General features: G+C 42.1%; 1 protein-coding gene across 2 annotated transcripts in view; it reads left to right on the top strand.

Moving 5' to 3' along the window:
• Positions 1-25,996, top strand: part of FRMD4A (FERM domain containing 4A) — an 852,768-nt gene that overhangs the window by 716,861 nt on the left and 109,911 nt on the right. For both annotated transcript variants that reach the window (XM_006894277.1, XM_006894278.1), the window contains 4 exons: positions 7,958-8,041; positions 16,404-16,469; positions 16,729-16,786; positions 25,777-25,863. In XM_006894277.1, the coding sequence (XP_006894339.1) occupies positions 7,958-8,041; positions 16,404-16,469; positions 16,729-16,786; positions 25,777-25,863 (295 nt within the window). The remainder of the gene's footprint in view (positions 1-7,957; positions 8,042-16,403; positions 16,470-16,728; positions 16,787-25,776; positions 25,864-25,996) is intronic.

Genomic DNA, 25,996 nt, shown 5'->3' with positions numbered 1-25,996 from the left:
CTCTCTCTCTCTCTCTCTCTCTCTTCCTCTCTCTCTCACTCTCTCTTCCTCTCTCTCTCTCTTCCTCTCTCTCTCTCTCTTCCTCTCTCTCTCTCTTCCTCTCTCTCTCTCTCTCTTCCTCTCTCTCTCTCTCACATACACATACATACACACATATCCCTGTAGCATAATAAAATAATACAGAAGAATATCTATTTACATTTTATTGACTATGCAAAGGCATTTGACTGTGTGGGTCATAATAAGTCATGGCTGACATTGAGAAGAATGGGAATCCCAGAGCACTTAATTGTGCTCACGTGAAACCTGCATCTATACCAAGAGGCTATTGTGCAAACAGAGTAAGGCAACACGACATGGTTTAAATTTAAAGGAAGGAATGTGTTAGGGTTGTGTTCTGTCTCCATACCTGTTCAATCCATATGTTGAGCAAATTATTTGAGAAGCTAGACTCTATGAAGAAGAATGTGGCATCAAGGTTGGAGGAATACTCATCAATAACCTGTGTTATGCAGATGACACAACCATGCTTGCTGAAAATTAGGAGGACTTGAAGCATCTGTTGCAGAAAAATCAAAGGATACTGTATGGGTTGCATCTCAACATCAAGAAAACAAAAGTTCTTACCATTGGACTGATAGGCAACATCATGATAAATTGGGGGGGGAACTGTTAACAATGTCATCTTACTTGGATCCACAATCAACACCCTTGGTACCAGCAGTCACGAAATCAGGAGATGTATTACACTGAGAAAGTCTGCACTTAGGGACCTCTCCAAGTTATTGACAAGTAATGATGTCAATTTGAGAGCTAAGGTGCTTATGATTCATGCCATGGTCTTTAGGATCACTTTCTATGCATCTTGAGAGCTGGAAAATGAATAAAGATGACAGTAGAATTGATGCCTTTGAGCTGTGGTGTTGGAGAAGAGTACTGACCATCCCATGGACTGCCAAAGAATAAACAAACATGTCTTGGAAGAGGATGCAGCCAGAGTGCTCTTTGGAGGCAAAGATGATAAAGCTTCACCTTACATAGTTCAGGCATATTGCTAGGGGGTGCTGTTCCTTGGAGAGGGATATGATGCTCAGAAAGGCAGAGGGTCAACGAAGGGAAGGAAGACCCTCAACCAGGTGAATTGATGTGGTGACTGCACAATGGGCTCTAGTGTATCAAGAAGTGTGAGGATGGCATAGGCTAAGACGAGGCTGAGCTCTGTTGTTCATAGGGTCATTATGGATTGTAATCGACTCGATGGCACCTAACAACAGCAACAACACTCCCAATTCAGCAGAGCCATCTCCTGTTTAGGAGACATGGAAGCTTGACCTCTGGGTTCACCATACCAGGTAAACACAGTGGCCAAGGGAATGGAGAGGGGAGTACTTGGAAGTCAGTTTATATGGTGTCTTTACAAAATGAAAAACAGATCTGAAAGAGAATGTATCAGTTCATCAGAGTTCAGTCATCATTAAGAAATAAGCCAGTATGAAAGTTTTATTTAAGAAAAAAATGTGTAACTGTCCCGGCATTCTCAGTCTTCAAGTTTCTAAATAAAACAAACAGGTCTTTATGTTGAGCAGCACTTTGCTCAATCAATGGAAATAAATGGCAGTCTTTCACAAGAGAAATTTGTTTTCACCTCCATTTTCTTTTTGTTGTGATTTGAGTGAACATCCCTGTATTAAAAGAAGAGTTGCAGTTATTTCTTTGTGCTGAGAAAGCCCCCTTACCATCCACACACTGCCTGCTCTTGGGTCTCTGAGAGAACTGTCTTCTAGAAGCCATGGAACCAGTATAGAGAGAGTCACTAGGATAGAGAGATAAAGAAGATTAAATTTCTGTGACACTAATCTCCTAAAAATATGTCCTGATAATTTTTTTTCTTTGCTTCTGCCTTTTAAGAGAACTTTTGTGAATTGTCATAAATTAAACCCAGCTTACTAATATCAGAAAAGGGAGGTTTGGTGGCTTAGTGGGAAGGGTTTGTGCTGCCAACCCAAAAGCTCATGGTTCGAACCCACCAGATGCTCCCTGGGAGGAAAATGGCCAGCCTCCTCCCATGCAATTTGTTGCCTCTGGAAACCCTACATAGGCCCAGCTATGAGTCATTTCCGATTCGACAGCACAAAAGAACGATTTCTGAAAACTCCAGATTTGTTGCTGTGTAGCGTGGAGCTGGATCCTACCCATAGCTGACCCTCTGGCGGGTTTTCAGAGGCAGTTAATCACACAGAAGGAGACTGCCCCCCCCCCCCCACTATGTTGTTCCACTGTGCTCTTCATATGAACAACAGCTCTGAAGTCTCTATAGTCAGACAATTCCTTTCAGGTAGGTCATAGATTAAGAGAATAATTATTAAGGGATTAGAATGAATTTTCTTTGAAATACCTTTTTTTAGCAATATAAATATTTGTATAAATTAAAATCTTTGCAAAGATGAGGGTTTGGGTGGGTGTTTTTTTTCCTCACCCAATTGGCAGCAGCCTATAATTTCCAGTTCCTCTTCTGTTGCAGTTAGTCTTCTTCCTGAAGCTCTGTAGCCTTGTCAGTGGCTAATCCAAAAACCAAGCCTCTCTGGGCGGAGGAATCCACCGCTAGAGAAAAGGGCCTGTCTCCTGTGCAGTACCTACCCTCAGAAACCCAGTGGAGGGGGTCAGCCGGGAGTCTGTTGCAACCGGCAGCAGTTAGTCTTTACCATTATGCTAAGGCCCTGTCTTTCTGCTTGCTTACATAGTTTGACTGCTGTAACTCAAACACACTTAACACACACACACACACACACACACACACACACACACACAAATCCTGAACACATTACCATCAAGTCAGTCCTAAATCGCGGTCACCCTCTGCCAGGTTTCCCGGCTGTAAATCATTACAGGGGGGTGACTGCTTCACCTTCCTCTTACAAAATAGCTGGGGGATTTGAACTGAAGACCTACCCGGCATGTAATGCCTTATGCCATCAGATCCCTTATGACTCAAAACTAAAAATCAAGCCCAATGCTGTCAACTCAATTCTGACTCACAGTGATGTTCCAATGAGCTTCTGAGGCTGTCAAACTTTATGGGATGAGACTCCCTGCCTTTTGCCCATGGTGCCTCTGGTGAACTTGACCTGTGAGGTAGCAATCCAGCACATAGCATGCTGTGCCACAGGACTCCTTATGACTCAAAATTAGTTTTAAATCATCGTAAGACAGTTTGGTCATTTGGAGTTTCTTTTTCTGCAATTTGTTTTAGTTGGCTATTTGAAGTAAAACAGCTGGTGCTGCTCATATAGTTACAGAAATGTCAATTGAAGAAATGCTTAGACAGTTATGTTTGAAGGAGTTAACACACAGAGTATGGCTAGCAGTATCTTAAACACCAAAACTTTCAAGTCTCCCTGGTGGCACCTTCCTAGGAGAGAAAAATAAAGGCCATTTGATAAACTTAAAAAATAATTATTAGGTCAAAGAAGAGTTTTCTTTTTGCTTCTGGAGTTTTGTTTCATAAAGAATTTTGAATTTAAAGAATTCTCGTATATTATTTCACAAACAAACAAGAAGTGAAAATGTGGTGTTTTCTTGTGGTTGAAAAATACCATTAAAGACCATGTATAATTTGAGGGTAGCTGGAATCTTCCATACCAGCCAGTCTTTTGAAAGAAACAGAATCTGTGAAAATTTGAAAGGCAATTGAGTGGGGAGAAATGTCAACTCTTACAAAAAGCTTTATTTTATATATAAATGTTCATTTTCTTAAACTTTGTAGTATATGAGTATGCAGAGCTTCACATTTTTAAAATACAGAAAAATATTTAATGAGATCTTTTGTAGAATATTACTTCAATTCTGTGGGACTTGTATAGGTAGGTATAAACTAAGGAGGAAATTTGGTATTACAATAGCTTATCTCTTTTTGGTAAGCACTTAATGTCAGTACCATATTTTGAGGGAGCTCTAGTGACTTAGTGGTAAGGAATTGTGCTGTCAATCCAAAGCCAGACGGTTAGAATCTACCGGCTGCTTCCAGTCTTCTCCTGTGCACTTTCCAAACTCTGAAAAACTCCACCGGAGGGTCAGTTCTGAGTCGATTCTGGCTGAATAGCATGTAACAACAACAACAACAATAGCATGCCAGTAATGACACCAAACCGTACTTGGAAATTTAAGTTAAATTTGTCTTAACACCAGAAATTTACTTGTTGAAAAGCTTCCTGTTGGAAAACTGTAAGATAAACTTGAACCTCTTTCGTATTTTGTGTTAATGTTGTGAATAGCAAAAAGATTGAGTATGACCCTGTCAGTGTGACGTGGAGACTACAATATCAACCGATCAATATTGAAAAGAAGACAGGAATGTTATTCTCAGTTTAGCAACAAACACTCAAGAACACTTTTTTTTTTCTTCTGAAAATAGAGCAGGTGAAAAATGTTGTTTGAAGGTGACTTGTTGTTGTTGTTGTTTATTGTGGTTTGTTTTCATGTTGGGAGAGCAATGGCTGGTCAGGTGAAATAAACTTAGCAGGGACTGGAAATGATGAAGTGAAAGATTTGGCGAGAAGCAGCTGGAGGTTTCCTAGCACATCAGTTAGGTCTGAGGCAGAGTGATCAGGGCTCCTATGAGGGGAGAGTCTGATTTCTAGCCACAGTGCAGGTTGGTCAGATGGAACTAGACACCTCAAAGGTGCTGCAGATGTTTATTGACAGCAGAAAGGCAACTGGAACATTTTTATGTATTTGTCCTTTGGGAAGGACTCTGAGCAATGGATCTCTTCCAGAACATAATGGATTTGGACATGCTTCATGCCTGGATGATTTCTTATTGTACTTTCCTCTGTAACCTTGCTCTCCATGGGGATAATGGGAGAGGGAACGGGAACGTACAGCAGGCTTCAGCAGAGAAGTCAGTCCTGTGACTGTCATCTGAGAAATGTGTTTGCCAACAAACTAGTGTTTAATGGGTAACATGAACCCTTCCTTCCCCAAATATACTTTAGATAAGCCCAAACTCATATTTCACATCATTAAAGGAGTAGACTAATTGCTTTTCTCACAGTTTCAGCAGAGAAATGTTTTGGTATGTAAGGTATCTCTTTGATATTTAAGGTACCTTTCTAGCCACTGATGGTTAAGTCACTGACTATATCCCTATTCTCAGGAAACTTATAATAAATAGAGGCGACAAGAGCCAAATGCAAGTCATTGTTCTACACTCTTAGAATTTGGTGAATTAAATGTTCATTTAAACTCTGGCTTAATAGCATGCCAGTAATGACGCCAAACCATATTTGGAAATTGAGTTGAATTTGCCTTTAAAAACCAGGAGTTTACTTGTTGGAAAGCTCATTGACTCCGGGATAAACTTGAACCTCTTGTTGTTGCATGAAGGTCCTTAAGAATCTTTTGTCTAAGCTGTGCTTTCAGGGAGCTCTGGTCATCTAAGAACCCTGATGACATAATGGTTACAAGCTCAGCTTCTAATCAAAAGGTCAGCAGTTCAAACCCATCCTGGGAGAAAAGACCTGGTGGTTTGCTGTCTTGAAAACCCTGTAAAGCAATTCAACTCTTCATTGTAGGTAGGGGTGGTAGGAGTCTGAATCAATTTGACTATGCACAAAAAATACATATATCTCAGAGGCTCCATAGATGATGCCTTTAGCTTATTAATTATTAATTGACAAATGTTTGCCTTGCCACTTAGATTCTAACAGTTCAATTACTTGGATTTGTTACTTCAAAGAATAAGAAATGGAATTTTTCCTTTTAACTTGTTATTCTAAGGTAGGACTCACAAATATAATCATCACTGTTACTAGTCCACAAGAAAAGGCTCCTTGTCAGAGACGTTATTATATCACTGTATACCCGTGTGGGCTTGGTTGGTTTGTTGTTGGGTGTTGTGTTGGGTTTTTTTATGTACATAAATGAACTTAAGTATTAGTTTTATTTTACTCAGGGGTACAAGGATATCAGTTTAAAGACTAAAGTGCACCTCATCCAAGCTATTTCCTGTACATCTGAAAGTTGGGCAATAAATAAGGAAGACTAAAGAAGAATTGATGCTTCTGAATTGTGTTGTTGGGAGAGAGTATTGAATATGCCATAGACTGTCAAAAGAGTAAGCATATCTGTCTTGGAGGAAATGTAACCAGGGTGCTTGTTAGAGGCAAGGATGTTGAAACTTCATATCACATACTTTCGAGCATGTTCTCAGGACATCATTCAGGAAAAGGGAGACAGAGGGTCAGAGGAAGAAAGGAAGAGGTTCAGCAAGATGGATTGGCCTGGTGACTGTGGACTCAAGAATGCTGGAAATGATGAGGATGGCACAGGAAAGGGCAAGCTGTTAAAGGGCTTGTTGTCAACTCGGTGATACATAACAATAAGCACAACCTGGTCTCCAGATTAGAGCTTGATTCCCTTGGTGGTAGTGGTGTCTCCTGCAGTGTACACATGGAATGGCACACCTTCTGGTTAGCAGCAGGAGGGGCACCATCGAAATACCTCAGGAGCTGCCCATCTGGGATGACACGATTTCCTCCTTCCTTCCTATTTTTTCATCGTGTTTCTATTTTACAAATTTTTAATATGGCCCAACCCAGATGCCTACTATTGTAGTTTGGTGACATTGGGTCAATTTCAACTCATATGGACTTGATGTAACAGAGCAGAACTACTTTGTAGGATTTTATAGGCTATACTCTTTATAGGAGCAAAATTGTTTTGTTTTTTTTTCTCTTTGGAGCCATTGGATGGGTTCAAACCCCCAATTTTTCAGTTAGCAGATGGGTGTTGTATCAGCAAGGCTTCTTCCAAGGGTCCTCACTCTCTCATTGCTGTTGAGTCCAAACAGACTCATAGCTGACCTTCCGATGGCTTGTCAGAGGCTGTATGTCGCATGGGAAGAGTGCCCAACATTCTCCTGCAGAAGAGCTGGTAGATTTGAACTGAAAGAGAGGAATAGCCTTGGGGTGAGTAGCGCAACTCCCTATACACAAGGCCACCATGTGGATTTCACGAGGAGAACCCTCATAACTCCAGTTGAGGCTTCTAAGGCTCCTTGTTGGCCACTATGAGGAAACGTTCTGTGAATAACAACCGTCTAAAAGTGGGTACAGCTAGCAGCTTCTGGAAGTAACAAGTGGGTGGAAACTCCACAGACATTCGAGTCCAGGGCTGATGGGCTCTCCAGCTGTGGGCACTCACGTGTCCCAGGAAAGGCTGGTTATGTGAAGAGCTAAAACATCTGAACCTGAGAACACGTGAGTCTGTGCTAAAGGAATTCCTTTTCCCAGGACTGGAGATATAAAACCCCCTCATAGCACCGGGCAGTCCACTTCACACATTCTAAGTAGTTTCTGTGCCATGTCAAAGGCAAGTTCTTGAAGTTTTTTGGGTCATATTTCAGAAAGCCATATCCAATGCATGTGTGTTCATGTGCAGAGAACTAGTGTCATGTTTGGTGAAGAGAACAGGCCTAAAGCACAGAAAGCTGTCACAGCATCCCTTCTTTGGGGTGATGGGAGCCTCATGGCCGGCTCTGGAGAACATCTCTGGACCCTTCTCCCGGATGTATGCACATCCCACTCTGTACACAAAAGGCCAGGCCTGAAGTCCTTTCCCTCTGGACCGGTTCCTCCAGAGCTCAGGGGATCTGGGAGGATGTTCATCTCTGAGACCTGGGCCTAGCAACGAGGCTGCAGCCATCTGCAAGCTCTCTGCTCTGGTTTCCACGCCAAGAGGGTGCTGTGTTGCTCTGTGTGATGTGCGCCTTTTTCATCTCTATTAAATAAGTAAATAAAAGAGAGGCACGCTTCCTCCCACCACTTTTCATTCAAAGGGACCAGATGTGGAGTCTCTCCAGCAAGGCAGCTGGGTCAGGTCGTATCAAATCGTGTGCTTGTTTTCTCAGAGTCTGATCACATTTCTTTGCCTTCTCTCTGTCTCCCTCCTTCCTTCTCAGTAATGAAGTGGTGAGAAGTGACTTGAAGAAGCTGCCAGCTCTTCCCACCCAAGCCCTGAAGGAGCACCCCTCTCTGGCCTACTGGTAAGCTCTTTTCCACAGATCTCAGGCATCCTTTCCCAGAACTCGCTCCTTACTTAGAGGGGTTCCTGAACTTAAGACAATGGACTCTTACTTTCTAGTGGCTACCTGGAACAGGGAGCTCTGATAGTCTTGTGTAAAGGAGCTGTGCTTCCAGTCTGAAAGTACTCAGTTTGGATCCACCAGCTGCTCCATGGGAGAAAGATAGGTAATCTCTCTTGTGATGCATCTGAAAACCCACTGGAGGTTCAGCTGTGAGTCAGTTCTGACTCTATGGTACCCAACAACCACTGCCTGCCTGTCACTGGGACAATACTCACTATTCACCCCAAGGCTATTTCTTTCTTTCAGTTCCTGCTCAGAGTGTCTCCAAAGGAGACTAAGTACCTTGTGCCTTCATAAAATAGAATCCCTGGGTGGTGCAAATTGCTACAGCTGCTAACAAAGTCTACAGGTTCAGGTCCACCCAGAGGTACCTCTAATGAAAGGTCTGGGGACCCACTTCTAAAAAAAATGAGCCACTGAAACGCTGTGAAGGTCTGTTTTACTGTGATGTGACCTGGTTGGGTCACCAAAATTGGTATCCACTTGATTGCTGTGGGAGTGGTGTCTTCATGAAACTAGAGTGGGGGGTTTCCCCTGCATTTGTGTGAGAGCTTTCTCTTCCCTATTTCTAAAAAAAAAAAAAGTCCTAAAATGAAATCTTCTAAAATTTCACTTTGGAAGCATCGCCTCCTTGGAGAGCCTTTCATGTGCAGCTCGAGTTTCATCCTGGAATCCTTGTCACTCGATGACAGGATGTGTGAGGTTTTGTGATGTGGGGGGAACTACAGGCTTTTCCTCCCCCTTTCTCTCTGCAGAAGAGAGAGATCGATTCTTTTCTTTTCCCACAGTGTTGCATATCTCTTGGTTTAGCTGCCGTGTAACATAATGCCATAGTTCATCTGCCAGGCTCCAAATTACTGATTCTGAATGAATCGGGCATTTGAAAAGCCTCCAGACTGTGGTTTTGGTGGCAGTGGGGCAGGGCTCACATGCCTGGGTAGTGTGTTGAAATCGTGTTGGGTTCTTAAGCCTTGGCACCTTGGTGCCCCGCTGCTTCCTTAAGTAAGATTTCTTAGACCCCTGAACAATCGTCACTGTGACTGCTTGTCTTTCAAAAACAGAGCGCTAATCAGCCATGATAAACTACAACTTGTAACTTTTGAATAAGCCTGCATATGCTTCATGAAATATAGGATTTGCTGTTATTTCATCTCGTCTAGACGCTTTTCCAGCCAGCAAACTCGTTTTTCTGTCATTCGAGAGATTCCTTTGTTAAGACAGGGCATGTCTGGTTGCAGAGTTCATTAGCAAGATTAAACTCCAGCTCATAAATCAGTTTCTCCCTCAGCGAGTACAGTGACTGAATAATTGAATGGAGCGAGGGCGCCAGGCTCTCTCCATGTACTGGCACCCCTAATTTCATCCCTGTGCTGTTTCTTTGCCATTCTTCTTTCAGTGACGGAGATGTAGATGATAGTGACTTTGTATAATTATAGTTTTCCCCCAAAGAACAAAAATCTGATGAACTTGGAGGGGGTTTTTTGTGTATCAGCTTCCAGTCTTGCCGGCTGTGCATATGAACACAAAGAGCAGCATTCGTGCCATCTCCTTGGGCATGGAGCCCTCATGCCCTCTGCATCATTTTTTTAAAAAATACAATAAATTTTACAACATATCTTAACATTGCATGTCCTTTATATTCTTTTTTTTTTAAATTCCTTTTCCCCCCACACTTACCTTCACTGACATTATGTTTCATATAATCATTCCCATACATTGTGTTTTGTAAAATTAATCACCATTGGACTATGCCCACTATTAGCTGGTGGGAAAGATCCAACAGGGTCATGCCCTCTTCTTTAGCTCCCAGGGTCTTATCTCCTTCCCAGCTTTTCATTTTCCAAACCAAAGGTAAAAGAGAAAGAGATGCAAGCAGGTAACTGATACCCAGGGCTCCTCTGTGATCAGAGTGTATCGGCCACCAAGGCTGTATCACGGGTGGGTTGAATGGAGTGAGAGTTACCTTTAACCTGGTCTTTCCCCAGCATCTCATCATTCATACGCTTCCAGGTGTCCTTGTGCTCATTTCAGAAGGAGACCTGGTAGCATAACGCATCACGTGTTGGGCTGCTAACGGAAAGGTTTGCGAATGGGATCCATAAAAAAAAAAAAGAAGAAATTGTCTTCCAGCAAAGACTTAGAGCCTTGGAGACCCCGTGGAGGGCGCTATGAGTTGGCGTCAATGTGACAGCAGTGTGTGGTCTCATTTTAGAGTTAGGAACTCTCCTTCTACGCTCTGTCTCTCTGGATTTTCCTTTCCTCCTCTCTGCAGTCCGCCCTGTACATCCCAATCAGCTTGTCAGTGACTGGTCTGGGTTCTTTTTAAGAACATGCTTTTTCTTTTGTAAATATGAGTGACCTTGTCTGTACCCACGTCTGGAGCTGTCCTGCCAGTGTGTCCCTCTACTGTGGTGACCAGGCCAACATGTTCCCTTTGCCTAATTAGTGGCCATGTCATCCTTTGAGTGAACTTAGAGGCTGGCAGGACAGGACAAAGGAAGTGATGGTTGTCAAGCAGATGACAGGCTTCACAGCCTAGCTTATTCAAGAAGGAACTCCTGGCATGAGTCTGCTTGATGACTCATTATTTCTTTGAAAAGGTTTTTCATCTCATTTTACTAATTAGTTGGCATTTAATATTGTACATATTGACCTGATAAAAGCTAAGAATTTAACACAAATATTGTTCCTATTCCAAGTAGCTACAGAATTCCAGAAATTGATTTAGTGTTAATAGACCAAATGTATTTAAAGTACTTATTTCTTGCCCTCAGCTTCCTCACTCATTGGTCAGATTTACCAAAACACTTATTGGTGAACTGGACAACTTCCCACCTTGCCATCACTGTCCTCATCAACGTTCTCCTCTCAGGTTGCCCTGACCATTCCTGAAGAATGCATTCTCATTCTCAATGCTCCCCTGATAAGTGTAGGCTTTCAAAGACAAAGTGAACCACCTTCCTGACCCACCTTCGTGCCTGAAATAGCCCATGAGAAGTCTGACACATTAGTCAGGGAAGGGAATTATAAAGAGTCTAAGAGCAGTCAGTTTTAGAATCTTCATCAAATCCCCTGACTTGTAAAGATGGTCCAGGTAACTTCCATTCCCTTTTTGCTGTCATGTTTTCTCTAACTGTATAATGATATTGATTAACTACACCAGTCTTCTTCAGACTGTGAGAGAGGAATTAAGAAGCGCTGTAAAGTAATGTAAATGGATAATAATGCTGAGTAATCATGCAGTGATCCTATCGTCTAACTCTCTACAAACATTTAACAAATATGGCCTTCTCACACCAGGTAATGTGTATCTGAGAAAGAAAGTTAGAATTATGTGACCAGGGCTATAGAATAGGGCCAAGCCATGTTCCAACGTAAACCTAACCTGTGAAGGTTTGTGTTATTGTTGTTATGTGCTGTCTAGTTGACTGCAACTAATAGTAACCTTATGAACAACAGATCTGAATGTTGCCCATCCCGTGCCAGCTTCCTCATCTCCAATGGACTTGAGCCTGTTATTACAGTCCCCATGTCAAATCTATCTTATTGTGAGTCTTCCTCTCCTATGCTGACCCTCCACCTCCACATGATGTCCTTCTCCAAGAACTGGCCACTCCCAACAACATGCCCAAAGTATGTGAGATGAAGCTTCACCATCCTTGCTTCCAAGGAATGTCCTGGTCACACTTACTCCACCACAGAGTTGTTTGTTCTTCGGCAATACAAGGTATACTCAGTACTCCTCTCCAGCACCACAACGCAAAGGCACTGACTGCTGGACCACTCTGTACGGTCTGCAGAGACAGCTTCCTTTACTTCCAAAACTACTGCCCTCTGTAAGGCACTGCCTCCTCCTCAGCACACCATCCTCACCTTGTCTCCTTTTAAGCATTCTGGTGTTTCCTGGGCTGCTGTCTATTGTTGTTATATGTCATTGAGTCAGTTCCAATTCGCAGCGACCCTGTGTGCAACAGAGTGGAACATTGCTTGGTCCTTGGCCAGCCTCACAATTGTCACCGTCTTTGAGCCCCTTACCATAGCAACTCTATCAGTCCATCTTGTTAAGGGTCCTCCTCTTTTTTGCTAACCCTTTACTCTATGAAGCATGATACCCTACTCGAGGAACTGGTCACTCCTATAGCTTACACAAAGTACTTGAGATGAAATCTTATCATCTTTACTTTGAAGTCAAATTCTGACTGTATTTTTCCAAAACATACGTGTTTGTTATTCTGGCAGTACATGGTATTTTAATACTATTTGCTGATACCACAATTCAAATGGATCAATTCTTCTTCAGTTTTTCTTGTTCAGTTTTCGTGTGTTGGGGTTTGTTCCCCAGAGGGCAAATCCCTCAAGGTTCTTGGTTGCAGACAGAACAAAAAAACTGACCTGGAAGGGAGCTCTGGTGGCCTAGTGGCAAGAAGATGCACTGCAATGCTGAAGGCGCGCTTTCCAGAAGCTCCGCTGGAGAAGGAGGAGCAGTCTCCTCCTGTGCCTGTCAGATCCAGTTCAGTGGTACACAACAAGGGGTGGGGGGACTGACCTAAAAGACATTAGCTTTTGTTTATTGGGGCAGGAAACTTACAGGGTGGGGATGGGGAAGCAGCGCTGCAGAGTTCTGGTGCTGGCAGACCAGGTGTTTTCCACTAAAGAGAAGCTGATAAGTCTTTCATACCTTTGTACAAACAAGCCCTAACATACAGAAAACTTAAGAATTATGTAAGCTGATGGAAAATGCTATTAATACACAGTGCTGAGTTTTAAGAGAAAAACCGTCACCTGCTTGGTGTGCATCTAGTCTGTAAGCATGGCTAAAAATAATAGGGGAAATGTCAGCTTGCCCTTATTACAGGACAAAGCATCATTTCCATTAGAATCAAGTGTAGGAAGAACTCGGCTAGCTAAGCAAAGTGTAGCCACTTGGGGACATTTATAAAAGTTCATATATATGTGCATATGAGACAACTGAAAACGTGGTGTGGGTCAGTTGCATCTCAGTCTTCACAGTGACATCTTTACTTTTTTAATGCAAAGAGCTTTTTTTGCAAGAGATACCTAATGCAATACTACTATTTAACTTAACTGCACAGCCCAGCCCATGGCTATTGGCAGTCAGCTTCAGTGTTTATCTTTCTCCTTCGTGTAACACTTTACTGTGTCTTCCAAACAGTTTTTTTGAGGTTGCGTTTATTATGACTCATGAGTTCCTAATAGATTACTCCATTTAGTCTCGCTCAAAACTCTGGGGATTTTGCAAATCTAGTGATCTGCAAATCTAAGGCACATTTCAGCTGTCTGTACATTCCAGAAGAAGTTGGAAGTGGAGCAGAGGGCAGAATGTACCCTCAGTCAGCATTTCACACGCACTGGCAGACATGTTATCGGGTGAAACCAGTGCCTGCAGAAGGGCATCATGCTTGGGAGAGTAGAAGGTCAGCTAGCAAGAGGGAGCCCCTCCACATGGTGAATTGACACAGTGGCAGTAACAGCTCAAACACAGCAGTGATTGTGAAGGTGGTACGGGACTACGCTATGTCTTGTTCTGTTGAACATGGGATGACTGAGTTAGAAGCAGCCTAGTGGCACCTACCAATAACAACAGCAGCAGACAATGGCTCCCTGATGTTTCAATTGGGGCATTGCCACAACCAGCTGCCATTAAGACTGCTCTGACTCATCGTGGGCCGGAGTACTCAGGACTGTAGTGTGAGGACATTAAGGTCAATTGGCATAATGGCATTCACAGAGACATTGTTCTGGATCCTACTTTGGTTAGCAGCTGAGCTCATTAATTGTCTGAGCTGGCTAGGGACTCAAATTGGGACAAAGGGAATAGGGGGAAATGAGGGAGGAGTAGACAGTTGCTGTGGCTTTACCAGTGGGCTCAGACAGCAAGAGGTTCAGGGTGAAGGAGGTATGGCAGAGTGGTCTCAGCTGTCAGGCTCTGTGGAAGCCTGTGGTCAAGCCACTTGGTTGGTCAGCAGCTGCACAGCCAGCTGCTGGGGTTTCAGACTTCCTCTGCTGTTCTTCCCGCGCCTTACTCGTGTGCACAGCTACAGCGTTGTGTCGATTTTCATTTCCTTCTCTCATCCCAGGGGTCCTTTCTCCAAGAGCTATTTTACAAGAGCAAGGCACATGCTAACACTGAGTTGCTTAACCCCAGGACTTGACTTGACTTCACAAGCCTGGATCCTGTGGCAGGAGACAGTCTGGTTAGTGAGTGAGGAGGAAAGCTGGAAGAACCACCGTGAAATACCCTCTGGCATAAATCTGCATCCTGTGATGCTGGCCCCAGCCCTGAAAAGGAAGCTCTTAGAATTTGTCAGGGGAGGGCTTTCTCTCATTTGAAGGACAACTTCCATGCTATGGCCAGATTTGTACCTGAAACAGAAGGTGCCCAGACCCGTAGAAAGTATTACCCAACAAGGAGGGAAAAACTCCCTTACAGCTTGTGAGCTCCCTTCTGGGTATTTATACAGACATTGTCTTATGAAGAGCTCCATCTTTCAGCCAGGTGCCAAATTTCCAAAAGCCAAACCCATTGCTGTGGAGTCAGTTACACCTTATAGGATTGAGTAGCACTGCTCCGTTGGGTTTCCAGAGCTGTCAGTCCTTACACGTGCAGCTCCACGGGGGGAATGATGCTCAGTCTCCTCCCTTGTGATTTACAGCCTCAAAACCCCAATGGAGGATCAGCTATGAGCTGGTGCAGAGTTGGTGGCAATGAGAGCGAGAGAGAATGAGACGTTACCATCTCAAACTAGGATCCCGTCTTGGGATAGAACATTTGCTAAGGACAGATTGAAGTTCACTTTACTTGTGTGGGGGACAGAAGAGAAAAAAAATACTATTTTAAAGTGGGAAGGATTGATCATGGAGGTCAAGATCTTTGGACTGAATATACAGCTGTGAGGTACCTGGTTCTGCTCCCATAACCTGTGATTGCTGGGGCTGGTTCTACGATTCTGAAGGCAGCATTGAAAACAGCCATGACACTCACCTAGCCTGGGCAGTAAAGTCACTTTCCAGAGAAGGTCATGTGCTGCTGTGAGAGCTCTCTGCACTGTCAAAGAAAGGAACGACCCGCTCTTGTCTCCATGGAAGTGAGCTAGCCTTTTGTTTCAGAACAAAGATTTCAAAGATGAGTGAGTTCCCATCTTATTTCTGCTAGGTGGTTAGCTGGTGTTTCTCCACTATTTCTCTGTGGCTTTTGTTGCTTCATAGTGTATATTAATTAGATAAAAATTCCAGAACTTTCCTGTCTTCCTTGGGAGCTCTCAGTCCCTGACTGCTAATTCAGAGGCGGTAGGATAGTCCAGGGAGTTCTTGGGAAATGTAAATGGTAACAGGCCTACTAATTCAAAGACTGAAGGTTTCCATTCACACAGAAGTGCCTTGAAAGGAAGTTCTAGCCATCTACTTCTGAAAAATTATTGTTATTGTGTGTGCCATTAAGTTGGAACTAACTCATAGCTGACCTTCCAGCATGTTTTCAGAGGCAATAAATTGCATGGGAGGAGATTGCCCATTTGTTCTCCTGTGAAGCAGCTGGTAGATTTGTACCTTTTGTCTTTGGGTTACCAGGACACTCCTTATCACTAGGCCATCAGAGCTCTAAAAAATTAGCTATAGAAAATCCTACAGGGCACTGTTCCATACAATAATTGATTGAATCAAGAGTTGAGTTGGTATCAATGGTTGGTTGGTTGGTTGGTTGGTTGGTTGGTTAATTAAGTTGTGGGATATTCTTTGAAATCAACTTCTGCCCTTTCCCCCTACATCCTGTATAAAAAGGATTAAAGGAAATGAGGAAAGTCATGTAGAAAAATTGCAGAGATAGAGCCAGAGTTTTCATTTCTGGTCTCAGTTTTCTCTAAGCTCCAGCCAGTTTGGTCTTCCTTTACCTTGCTCGGTTGTGGTGTCTCTCCCGACTGCTATGAAAGATAGACTCCCTGTTTCTTCCTCACCTCTCACATAATAGTCCCTTACAAGGGGCTAACTGGGTATAAGTCCTTCACAAAGAAAACTGAGTCTTCTAAAGGAAACAACTTCTAAAAAAAAAATAATAATAATCCTACAACCCGAGGGACTTCACTCATTCTGAGTTTGAAAAGGCCATTTTATGACAGATCATTTTTCCAGGAGCACTTGTCTCCTTGGAGCTCTGAGGGCTGCCAGGGCTCAGAAGTATCTCAGCAAGTTGCTTGACCCTTGACCTAGGGACTTTAATAACAGAACTTTATCCTTCTAATTCTAGTGAAGACAGAGTCATTGAGCACTACAAGAAACTGAATGGCCAGACAAGAGGTCAAGCCATTGTGAAGTAAGTAGACCTTCCCTGGGCTCGGGAGAATTGCATTTGTTTGTGTTAATATATCATATGTCAGGATTATTCAATTCTGCTTGGGAAGAAATATCTCTGGGGATGGTGTTTCAATTTAATGTTCAAATAAATAACCACTCAGTGAACTTTAGCATATAAACAGACACACATAAAAATGTATATGCTCTCAGTTCTGCTGACTAATCGTGTGTGTGTGTGTGTGTGTGTGTGTGTGTGTGTTGTCTTCCCAATTTTGCAGCTACATGAGCATCGTGGAGTCTCTCCCAACCTACGGGGTTCATTATTATGCAGTGAAGGTAAGTGAAGCCTCCAGTTTGCAAAGATTGTCAAACTTGCCTTAAGACAAAAACAGCAAACAAACAATTTTCTTTTTCCCCCTTTTATTCTAATCAAACAGAAGTTCTAGTGGCACAGTAGATTAAGTGTTGGGCTGTGGCTGGAAGGTCAGAAGTTCACACTCACCAGCTGTTCCATCAGAAAGATGAAGCAGTCTACTTTTATGAAGATTTACAGCCTCTAACACTCTCAGGGACAGATTTATCCTGTGCTAGAAGGTCCCTGTGAGTTAGAATCGACTCAACTGCAGTGGGTTTGGGAAATTTCTTTTTGTTTGTTTGTTTACTTTTGGTGGTAGATGGTGGGAAAGAGACTCTGTCCAGACTATTGCATGCTAGGGAAGGTTGGGCAACTGAATGTTCTCACCAATCTGGTAAGTCTTAACAGAGTAACTCTCTAAAACTCCTTTTCCTTGTTGTGAAGTAGGTAAAATAAGTCTTTACTTCCCTTCATTCTCAGAAAAATGCTGGAGGACTAGGACTGCTTTTATTAAGAAAAATGACTTGCAGGGGAGCTCTGGTGGCCTAGTGGCAAGAAGTTGTACTGCAATCCCAGAGGTACACGGTTCAAATCCACCAGATGCTCTGCCGGAGAAGGAGGGAAAATTTCCCTCCTGTACCAGTCAGATCTGATTTGACGGTACACGCACAATAAAAATAAAAATTAAAAAAAAAAGAAAAATGACTTGCATCATGTCCTAGAATTGCAGACCAACTCCCTGTTGATACATAGTAGGGAAAGACCACTGTAAGCACATCAGCAGGACTATTCTTGGTTTGCCATGTCAGTTACTTCAACATAGGAGAACTGGGATTAGAAAATGACAAACACAGAATCACATGTCTCCTTAAATACTGTCAAGTCCATTGTGGCGTTGAACCCATTCTGAATTAATTTGGTTTTGTCAATGATGCCCCAAACCTGGATCTTGCCTTTAAAATAATGGAGAATGGCATCCCCAAGATGACTTTGCTGCAATGAGAAAGAATAACTTCCCTCCCGTTTCCTTCTTGCATGAAAAATATGATAATAAGGCTAGCCAAAAAGCTCAGAAGATACTTCTACACTCAAGATAGTTCCACCAACCAGCCTGAGTGTTTCATGGCCCTTCACTAGTTTCTTTCCCATGTGCCCATCCAACTTTGTTTTCAATTCCTTAGACCAAAACACTTGTCACTCATCTCTGTCATCCATGGCAGCTGGCTTAACCCACTGCGTATCATTGGTAGGCATTTAATTGTCTGTAATACCATTGAAATTTAACCTCTGAGTAGCAGAGACTATGTATTTATTGCCTTCTCTTTTTTTTATTTTAAGGAGCCCTAGTGTTATAGTGGTTAAACTTATCCGCTGCTTACCAAAAGGTCAGCACTTCCAACCAACCAGCTGCTCCATGGGAGAAAATGTGTCATTTTGCTTCTGTAAACATTTACAGCCTTGGAAACTCTGGGAGAGTTCTACCTTGTCTTGGGTTGCTGTGAGTTAGAATCAATGGCAGAGAGCTTAGCTTGCTTATTCTCAGAAACAAATGTCCTGTCTGGCACATAGCAAATGCTCACTAAATAGTTACTGAGAAATTGATTGAACGGATATATGGATCCATTTTTGTGATGGGACCAAATGCCAAAATGACTTTGTAGATCCCAGAGCTATGCAGTATAGAGACAGATTTGAATCGAATCTGTAGAGCAGCTTGGCCCAGAGTCTTTTAAAGCCTACATAGTATTATTCTTCCTGATGTTCCTACCACCACTGAAATGTTTTATATCTTCTTCACAGTTATTCACAAAATTGGTAGAACTATCACAACAATCTTGTTGTTATGGGCCGTTGAGTCTCCTGTAACCCATAGTGACTATTTACAGCACCTCTGAAGCCTGCCCTGTCCTGAGCCAGTCTCACTGATTCTGTCACACCTAACCCCATTTCCCCAGTTTCTGTATCAATCCATCTCATCTGGGGTCTTCCTCTACTGCGCCATACCTCCATCCATCTGAGCATGATGTCCTTTTCCAAGGGTCAGTCCCTCCTGGCCACATGCATGTGAGATGGAGCTTCAAAATTCTAGCTTCCAAGGAGAAACTTCATTTCACCCTCTCCAAGATAGACCTATTTGTTTTCTTGGCAGTCTATGGTGTGTTCAAGACTTTTCTCCAGCACCACAACTAAAAGGCATCAATTTTTCTTCTGTCATCCTTAGTCATTGTCCAGCTCTCTGATGCATAACAAGTAATGGTGAAGACAATGGCCTAGATTAGGCACACCTTAGTCTCTAGACTGACATCGTTGCTTTTCAGGACTCTGGAAAAGTCTGTGACAGCAGATCTCCCCATTTTAATTTGTCTTTTGTTTTCCTGACTGCTGATTCCAAGTTTTGATTGTGGAGCTGAGCAAGCTATAATTATTAAAGACCTCAATCTCTTCTCCATATATCATGGTGTTGCCAATTGGCCCCGTGGTGAGAATCTTTCTGTTTTTTATGTTGAACTTCAATCCAGACTGAAGACTATAGTCCTTGACCTTCTTCTGCAGCAAATGCTTCAGGTCCTCCTCAGTTTCAACAAGCCAGGTTGTGTCATCTGCCTAACATAAGTTGTCGATGAGTCTTCCTCATCATTCATAGTTCTCCTGCCACATTCTACCTCAAAAAGCCCAACTTCCCAAGTGATGTGTTCCTTCACATAGATTGAAAAGGTATCCTTATACCCTTCTCACACTTAAATAATAAATAGGCTTGAGAATTGTGACTCAGACTCCTAGCCAATCTTCTACCCCACATAAGAAATCCTGTAAGGAGATTACTCCTGCGAATGCCCTGAGATGTGACCAAGAAAAGGACATTCACTTGCCCAAAAACAACAGGTTCATTATGCTGGCTGCCAGTGTTGAACACACTGCTATTGAGAGTTATAGAACCAATATCCATTTTACCTTAATGTGACTATAAAGAAAACACACCGACCAAATAACACTCACTCACTCACTCACTGCCTTTAAGTCAATTTCAATTCATGTGACCCTCCATTGGGTTTCCAGTGCTATAAATCATAATGGGAAGAAACTTCCCATTTTTCTCCCAAGGAAATCCTGGTGATTTCAAACCACTGGAGATGCTTGGCCTCTGGGATAGTAGTGCAGCTCACCAGGGACTACACTGTCAGAGCTCCCTCCAACAGTAAAGCTCTTAATACTGTAAAAGGTAGAAATCGAACTGAATTTTTCTCTCAACTGGGGAACTACTCCATAGTGACCTGTATGTAGCATTGGGATCCCTTCTTATGAACGAGAACTAAGATGGCCAGAATTCCTGGACTACATTTTCTAATTTACTACCCTCGATGATATGGATCGATTCTGTGAGTGGAGTGGTGGGAATGAGTGTGTTTGAGACGGCGAGGTTGGCACAGGATAGAGCGGCTTTTAGGGCTCTTATACATAGGGTTGCTATGAGTCACAAGTGACTGGATGGCACATAACAACAACAACAACTCATTCAAAGTTTGCTCTCACCTCTATCTTTCTTTCATATATAAGATAGAGACTAAGAACTTTGCCTCCCCAACAACTCCAAGTCTCCTGGATATTGGAAAACTACTTGACATATATGACACTTCTTGTGGTCCCGTTTCATTGAAGGCATTAGAGCCGAATATGGATTATCTCTGATGTGTATACCTTCTGCCTTCTCACAAAACTTCGAAAATATACTCCTTTGCCGTTTGTTAGAGGCCAGAAGCTAGGCTTGTGATCTCTTAAGTACAAAAGATGGATGGTTCAAGGAGAGGAGCAAATGGGGGGGGGAGGGGGGAGGGGTTGGGGCGGGTGCAACAATGAATGAATGAAATCCCAAAATCTCTGTAGATGTTCATTGAAATGAAAAATAAACAACCTAAATTTAAAAAAAAAAAAGATGGATGGGAGTTTGGCTATTAGAATCTCTGAGCATAAGCAGATTCTCTATAATGTATTTGGAAAAAGGACACCTGAGTCCAGAAAGCCTAGACTCACCATATGGTGGCCTTGTGAGCTCACTGATGCCCTTTATTATGGTGCAATGAGAACATTAACCCAGTTAATCTGATGTGCAGCTTTGGGAATACTCTTATTCTAGTCCCTCAAACTATTGCAGTACCCCGAGCACTTCTCAGATAGAATCACAACAAGCATTTTATGACTTTTAAAAAAAATATTTTTACAAAATCATATGCCTTCAAGTGTTAACAATTTCAAAATTTATTTCTTGTACATCTCTATGTTTACCTTAAAGAAACTCATGTTGTTTTTGTTGTGAAGTGCCGTCAAATCAAGCACGACTCATGGTGACCCTATGAACAAAAGACCTGAACGTTGTTCTGTTAACTACTGTCGTTTCTCTTAATTTCATAGAGTTTCAGAGGTACGTTGTTTAGGAAATATATGCTACTCCTGCTTCCAAGTCTGTCTTAACCTGGAGAGCTCCACCAAACACTGTCCACCATGGGTAACCATTATGGCATTTAACACACCAGTGGCACAGTGTTCAGTATCACAGCAACCCCAAGTTATCTCAGTACGGTAAATTGACAAACCAGTGCTGCACCACTTAAAAGAATGTTCATTCCAAACACAGTTAACACTTTTAAATACACAGGCTCACCCAACAGGCCTTGATTGGCTCTAAAGAAGAGGCTTCCAGCGCACAGATCATTTAGCCAAATCCAGCAAATCTAATCAGCTCACACACGGATGTGAACAAAATAAAAACAATCAAACAGTCCACACCCAACCCTCAACCAAAACAAGAACTCAGCTTTCTGTTTTGTGTGTATGAAAGTAACGCATAGACCATAAATATATAAAAGCCGTTAATGGCCACCAAACACATGAAAAGGTGCTTAGTATCAAGAGCCATCAGAGATACAAACAATGAGATGCCATTTTACTAGTGGTAAGGGATTGCACTGCTAACCCAAAGGCACATGGTTCAAATCCACAAGCTGCTCTGTGGGAGAAATATGGACACTCTCCTCCCTTATTATTTATTGCCTCTCAAAACCCACTGGAGAGTGAGCTATGAGTAAGTTCTGACTTGACAGTACATAACAACAACAGGGTGGCTAAGTGAACAAAACAAAAAAGCCAGAACCTAAGAAATGTTGGAGAGGAGGTGTGGAAATTGGAATCATTACCTGTATAATGAGAATTTCCTTGTGTTAAATAGTGTGGTATTCCTAAAAAAATTACTAAAATTAAAGCTACCATTTGACTCAACCATTTCACTCTTGGGTACATACCCAAAACAGTTGAAAGCAGAGACTCAAAAAATACCCATCAACAGATGGATGGATGGATGGATGGATGGATGGATGGATAGGTGAACAAAATATGGTATATATGTACAATGGGGTACTCAGCCAGTAAGAGAAACGAAGTCTTGATATATCGAAATTTTAGTTGGAATTTGAAACTGCGTGAAATAAGCCAATTCCATTTGATCTTATTTACATTTTTAAAAAGAAATAAAACTACAGATACATCATAATGACTGCGTTTCCCCCATTATTTTTTAGAATCATGACTTCTCATCATGTTCAGATTTGTGATGAGTGGTTAGTGACATACTCAATTTGTGTCTCCATTAGTGACACAATGTAAATTCCTCAATTTACCAATGTATTTCAAGAAATAAATATTTTTATTTCTCTTTGTTTGAAAAAAAAAAAAAGAAAGAAAACTGAGATTCAGTTGGGGGCTCTGATGGCCTAGTGGCAAGAAGCTGCACTGCAATCCTGAAGGCATGCAATTCAAATCCACCAGATGCTCTGCTGGAGAAGGAGGGGCAATCTCCTCCTGTGCCATGTGGATCTGAATCAATGGTACAAAACAAGGGGGGGATAAAATTTTTTTAAGTAATAAAATAAATAAATTTAAAAAAAAGAAACACCAAACTCAGACTCATTACTTTCAAGTGAAAATCAACTCACAGTTGACCCTCCATTGTGTTTCTGAGGCTGTAAATTGTATAGGAGGAAATTATCCATCTTTCTTCCACAGAACCACCATACCATGTGGGTTAGCACCACAGCTCCCTACAGACTACTATTACTACTTAAGACTTACTGCTGTTGAGTAGAAACGGAATCATTCCTGACTCTCCACTGAGTTTTCAGAGGCCAACAACAACTAATCGTATGGGAAGAGACTGCTCATCCTTTCTCCATACATACTAGGCCACCAGGAAAGGCATTACTTAAGTCCAGAGTATATTAGTGGTTACCAGAGACAGAAGGGAAAGGAAAAGTGAGGGGGGCATTAATACTTATGAAAAATTTAACTTATTAAGGGTAGAGTTACACAGCTGATTTTTGTAATTACTGTGAAAAAGTTGAACTAGCAAATGTTAGGTGATAGATATATTTACAACAGTGAGAAATAAGTAGCTTCGCAGACCATTTAGAGTGAACTATGGGTTGGTTCCGGGTCAACAACACACAAAAATAACATATAGTCTTTAAACCAAAAATATAGCTCTGGAGTCACCATAAAACCATTAAATTAAACTAGCCTTTAAAACAATAGTTTATGGTCCAACCACTGTGGAAGGCGGTATGGCGCTTTCTCAAAAAGTCGCAAGTAGAGATACCATTTGACCCAGCAATTCCAGTACTGCGAATATACCCCAAAGAGACCATAACTGACATCCAAGCAGAAATATGCACACGCATGTTTATCACGGCTTTGTTCACAATAGCAAGTAGTTGGATACAACCTAAGTGCCCATCAACAAATGAATGGTTAGAGAAGCTGTGGTATATTCACACAATGGAATACTATGCTGCATTGAAAAACAAGGAACTCATGCAATATTATTCAAAATGGGTGACTCTGGAGGACATTATGCTGAGTGAAGTATCTCAGTCACAAAAAGACAAATACTGGATGGTGCCATTCTTGTAAAACAGGACTGACATCGGGGTTCGGGGGAGACTGAGAAAGATGGGTTCAATAATGTGTACTGCATTGAAACAGATGAGGGAGAAAACTGTTTAAGTAAGGGATATGTGATTAGGTATTTTTGTGATGACGGAAGTCCAGAGTGAAGGCTGCATAGTGTAGTGGACCTGAGGGGAGGGATTGTAAAACAATGAAAGACTTTTTCTTTTACTTTTCCAAAAGGGTAGTGTACTAGGGAGGAGGGTTGGGAGGGGAGAAAAGTGTGACAATTAATGAATGGAAATCCAAAGTCTCTGTAAATTTTCATTGAAATTAATAATAATTTAAAAAAAACAAAACAATAGTTTAACTTCACTAATAAAAAAGGCGTGCCTTGAGCATTTTTCTCCTAAGTGTTGCACTGCTGAGCTAAAAGTTGGCAGCTTCTCTTTGGGAAAACAGCAAGGTGATCTCTTCTTGTTAAGATTTACTGCCTTTCTAAACCCCATTCTTGCTACCCACCCCCCCACACACACACACACACACAAAATATTTACAGCCTTGGAAGCCTAGTAAAGGGTAAAGGGCAAAGATAAATTTGAATCAACTTGATGGAAATGAGTTTGGTTTTCATTTTATATAGACTCAAAAGAGAGGTCCAGTGGTAAGAAGCTGTGTTGCATTTCTGAAGGCATGTGGTTCAAATCCATCAGCTGCTCTGTGGGAGAAAGATGGTCAGTCTCCTCTCGTGTGATTAACTGCCTCTGAAAACCTGCCTGAGTATCAACTATGGGTCTGGTACACAACAACAACATGGGATCAAAATGACAACAGAAACGTGACAGATTAGTTGGGTGCCTTCAGAGACAGTGAGTTTTCTGTTAATGAAGAAGGAACATTTAGAAAAGGAGAGTGGAAATGGTGTAATTGTTATCTGTTTCGTTGTCTTTATTCTTAATAGCAACAACAAAATTTTGAGGGTTCAGATACCCAGTCAGGTTGTATTAGGCTAGTAACAGACATAGCAGTTACGGTCCATTTGGGCAGAAGTTGCTGTCTATAAGCTCACTAAAAATCTAACATTTGAGAGCCTTAGTTAAGATCTTGGAACATGCTTCTCAAATATAGACTTGTAACTGATGATACCACGGGGAGGGAGCCCAGATGGCATCATCCACGGGGGACTGTGCTGCAAACTCAAAGGTGGTGCCCTTGGGTGTTCAAATCCATTCTTTTCCTTGGGAGAAAGATGATCAATGTATGCACTTTACAACCTTGAAAACCCAATGCAATTGAATCCTAATCAGAAGGGTAAACCATTGCCTACCATGTCATTTACAACACTGGAGACCCAGTGGAGGCTTAGCTAGAGTTGGTTCTGACTCAACAGTGACTTTTGAGTATTAAGTGCCATTGGTAGCAAGAAGTCACTAGGAAATGAGTAAACAGGAAAAAGTGATGTCCGTCCTCAGATGCCTGGGTTTAGGTTTTACTACTTTGCTCAGTGACATAAGTGTTACAGTCCTGCATGGCAGCTGGATGTCCTCATAAGATGAGCAGGGCCTCAGGCCTATGAAGTACCTTCCCATCTTGGGCTGTTTTAGGGATCCCAGGTAAAGCGGAAAGGCTCTTTCTTTTGATTTCTTATCTCTCGAACTATCCCCATTAGCCCCTTTTCTCACTCTGATAGTCAATGACATTTCTTTGCTAGGGCATTTTATCAGAGTTCTCACTGTCTCTCACATTGGTGAGTGACAAGCCTGAAGACTTAGCAGATAAAAAAAACAAGAACAGGCCATTTATTACTTCTTTATTAAAGATGAAAGGCCCAGGCTGGTGAGTACTTTTTTGTTAATGTGTTCACATAAGCATATGATAGGGCTCATCTCTTTAGGTCCAGGGTAGAAAATTAGCTTCCACTCATTTCAAAGAAACTGCATTATCCGTCATCTTCAGATGAGACAGGAAGTATCCTCTTGACTTGTGTTTTTCTTCTTCTGCCCCCGTATTTACCCACACTCCTTTTTTTATGTTCTAGGACAAGCAGGGAATACCCTGGTGGCTGGGACTGAGTTACAAAGGGATCTTCCAGTATGACTACCATGATAAAGTGAAGCCAAGGAAGGTAAGTGTGTTGTCATCTTTGGAGTTAATTGCTCTCAGATGGATAGAGGAACAAAGATAGAGATATGTTAAACTGCTACCCTGGGCGGCCATAGAGCCCCTGGGTTTACCAAACTCCTGCTGGTGTGCGTGTA

Source organism: Elephantulus edwardii, unplaced genomic scaffold (assembly GCF_000299155.1).
Source record: "Elephantulus edwardii isolate Elephantulus edwardi_28Jun2011 unplaced genomic scaffold, EleEdw1.0 scaffold00139, whole genome shotgun sequence".
In the NCBI taxonomy this organism is placed as follows: Eukaryota; Metazoa; Chordata; class Mammalia; order Macroscelidea; family Macroscelididae; genus Elephantulus; species Elephantulus edwardii.
Note: the sequence above shows the minus strand (reverse complement) of the source record. Positions and strands in the feature narration are given on the sequence as shown.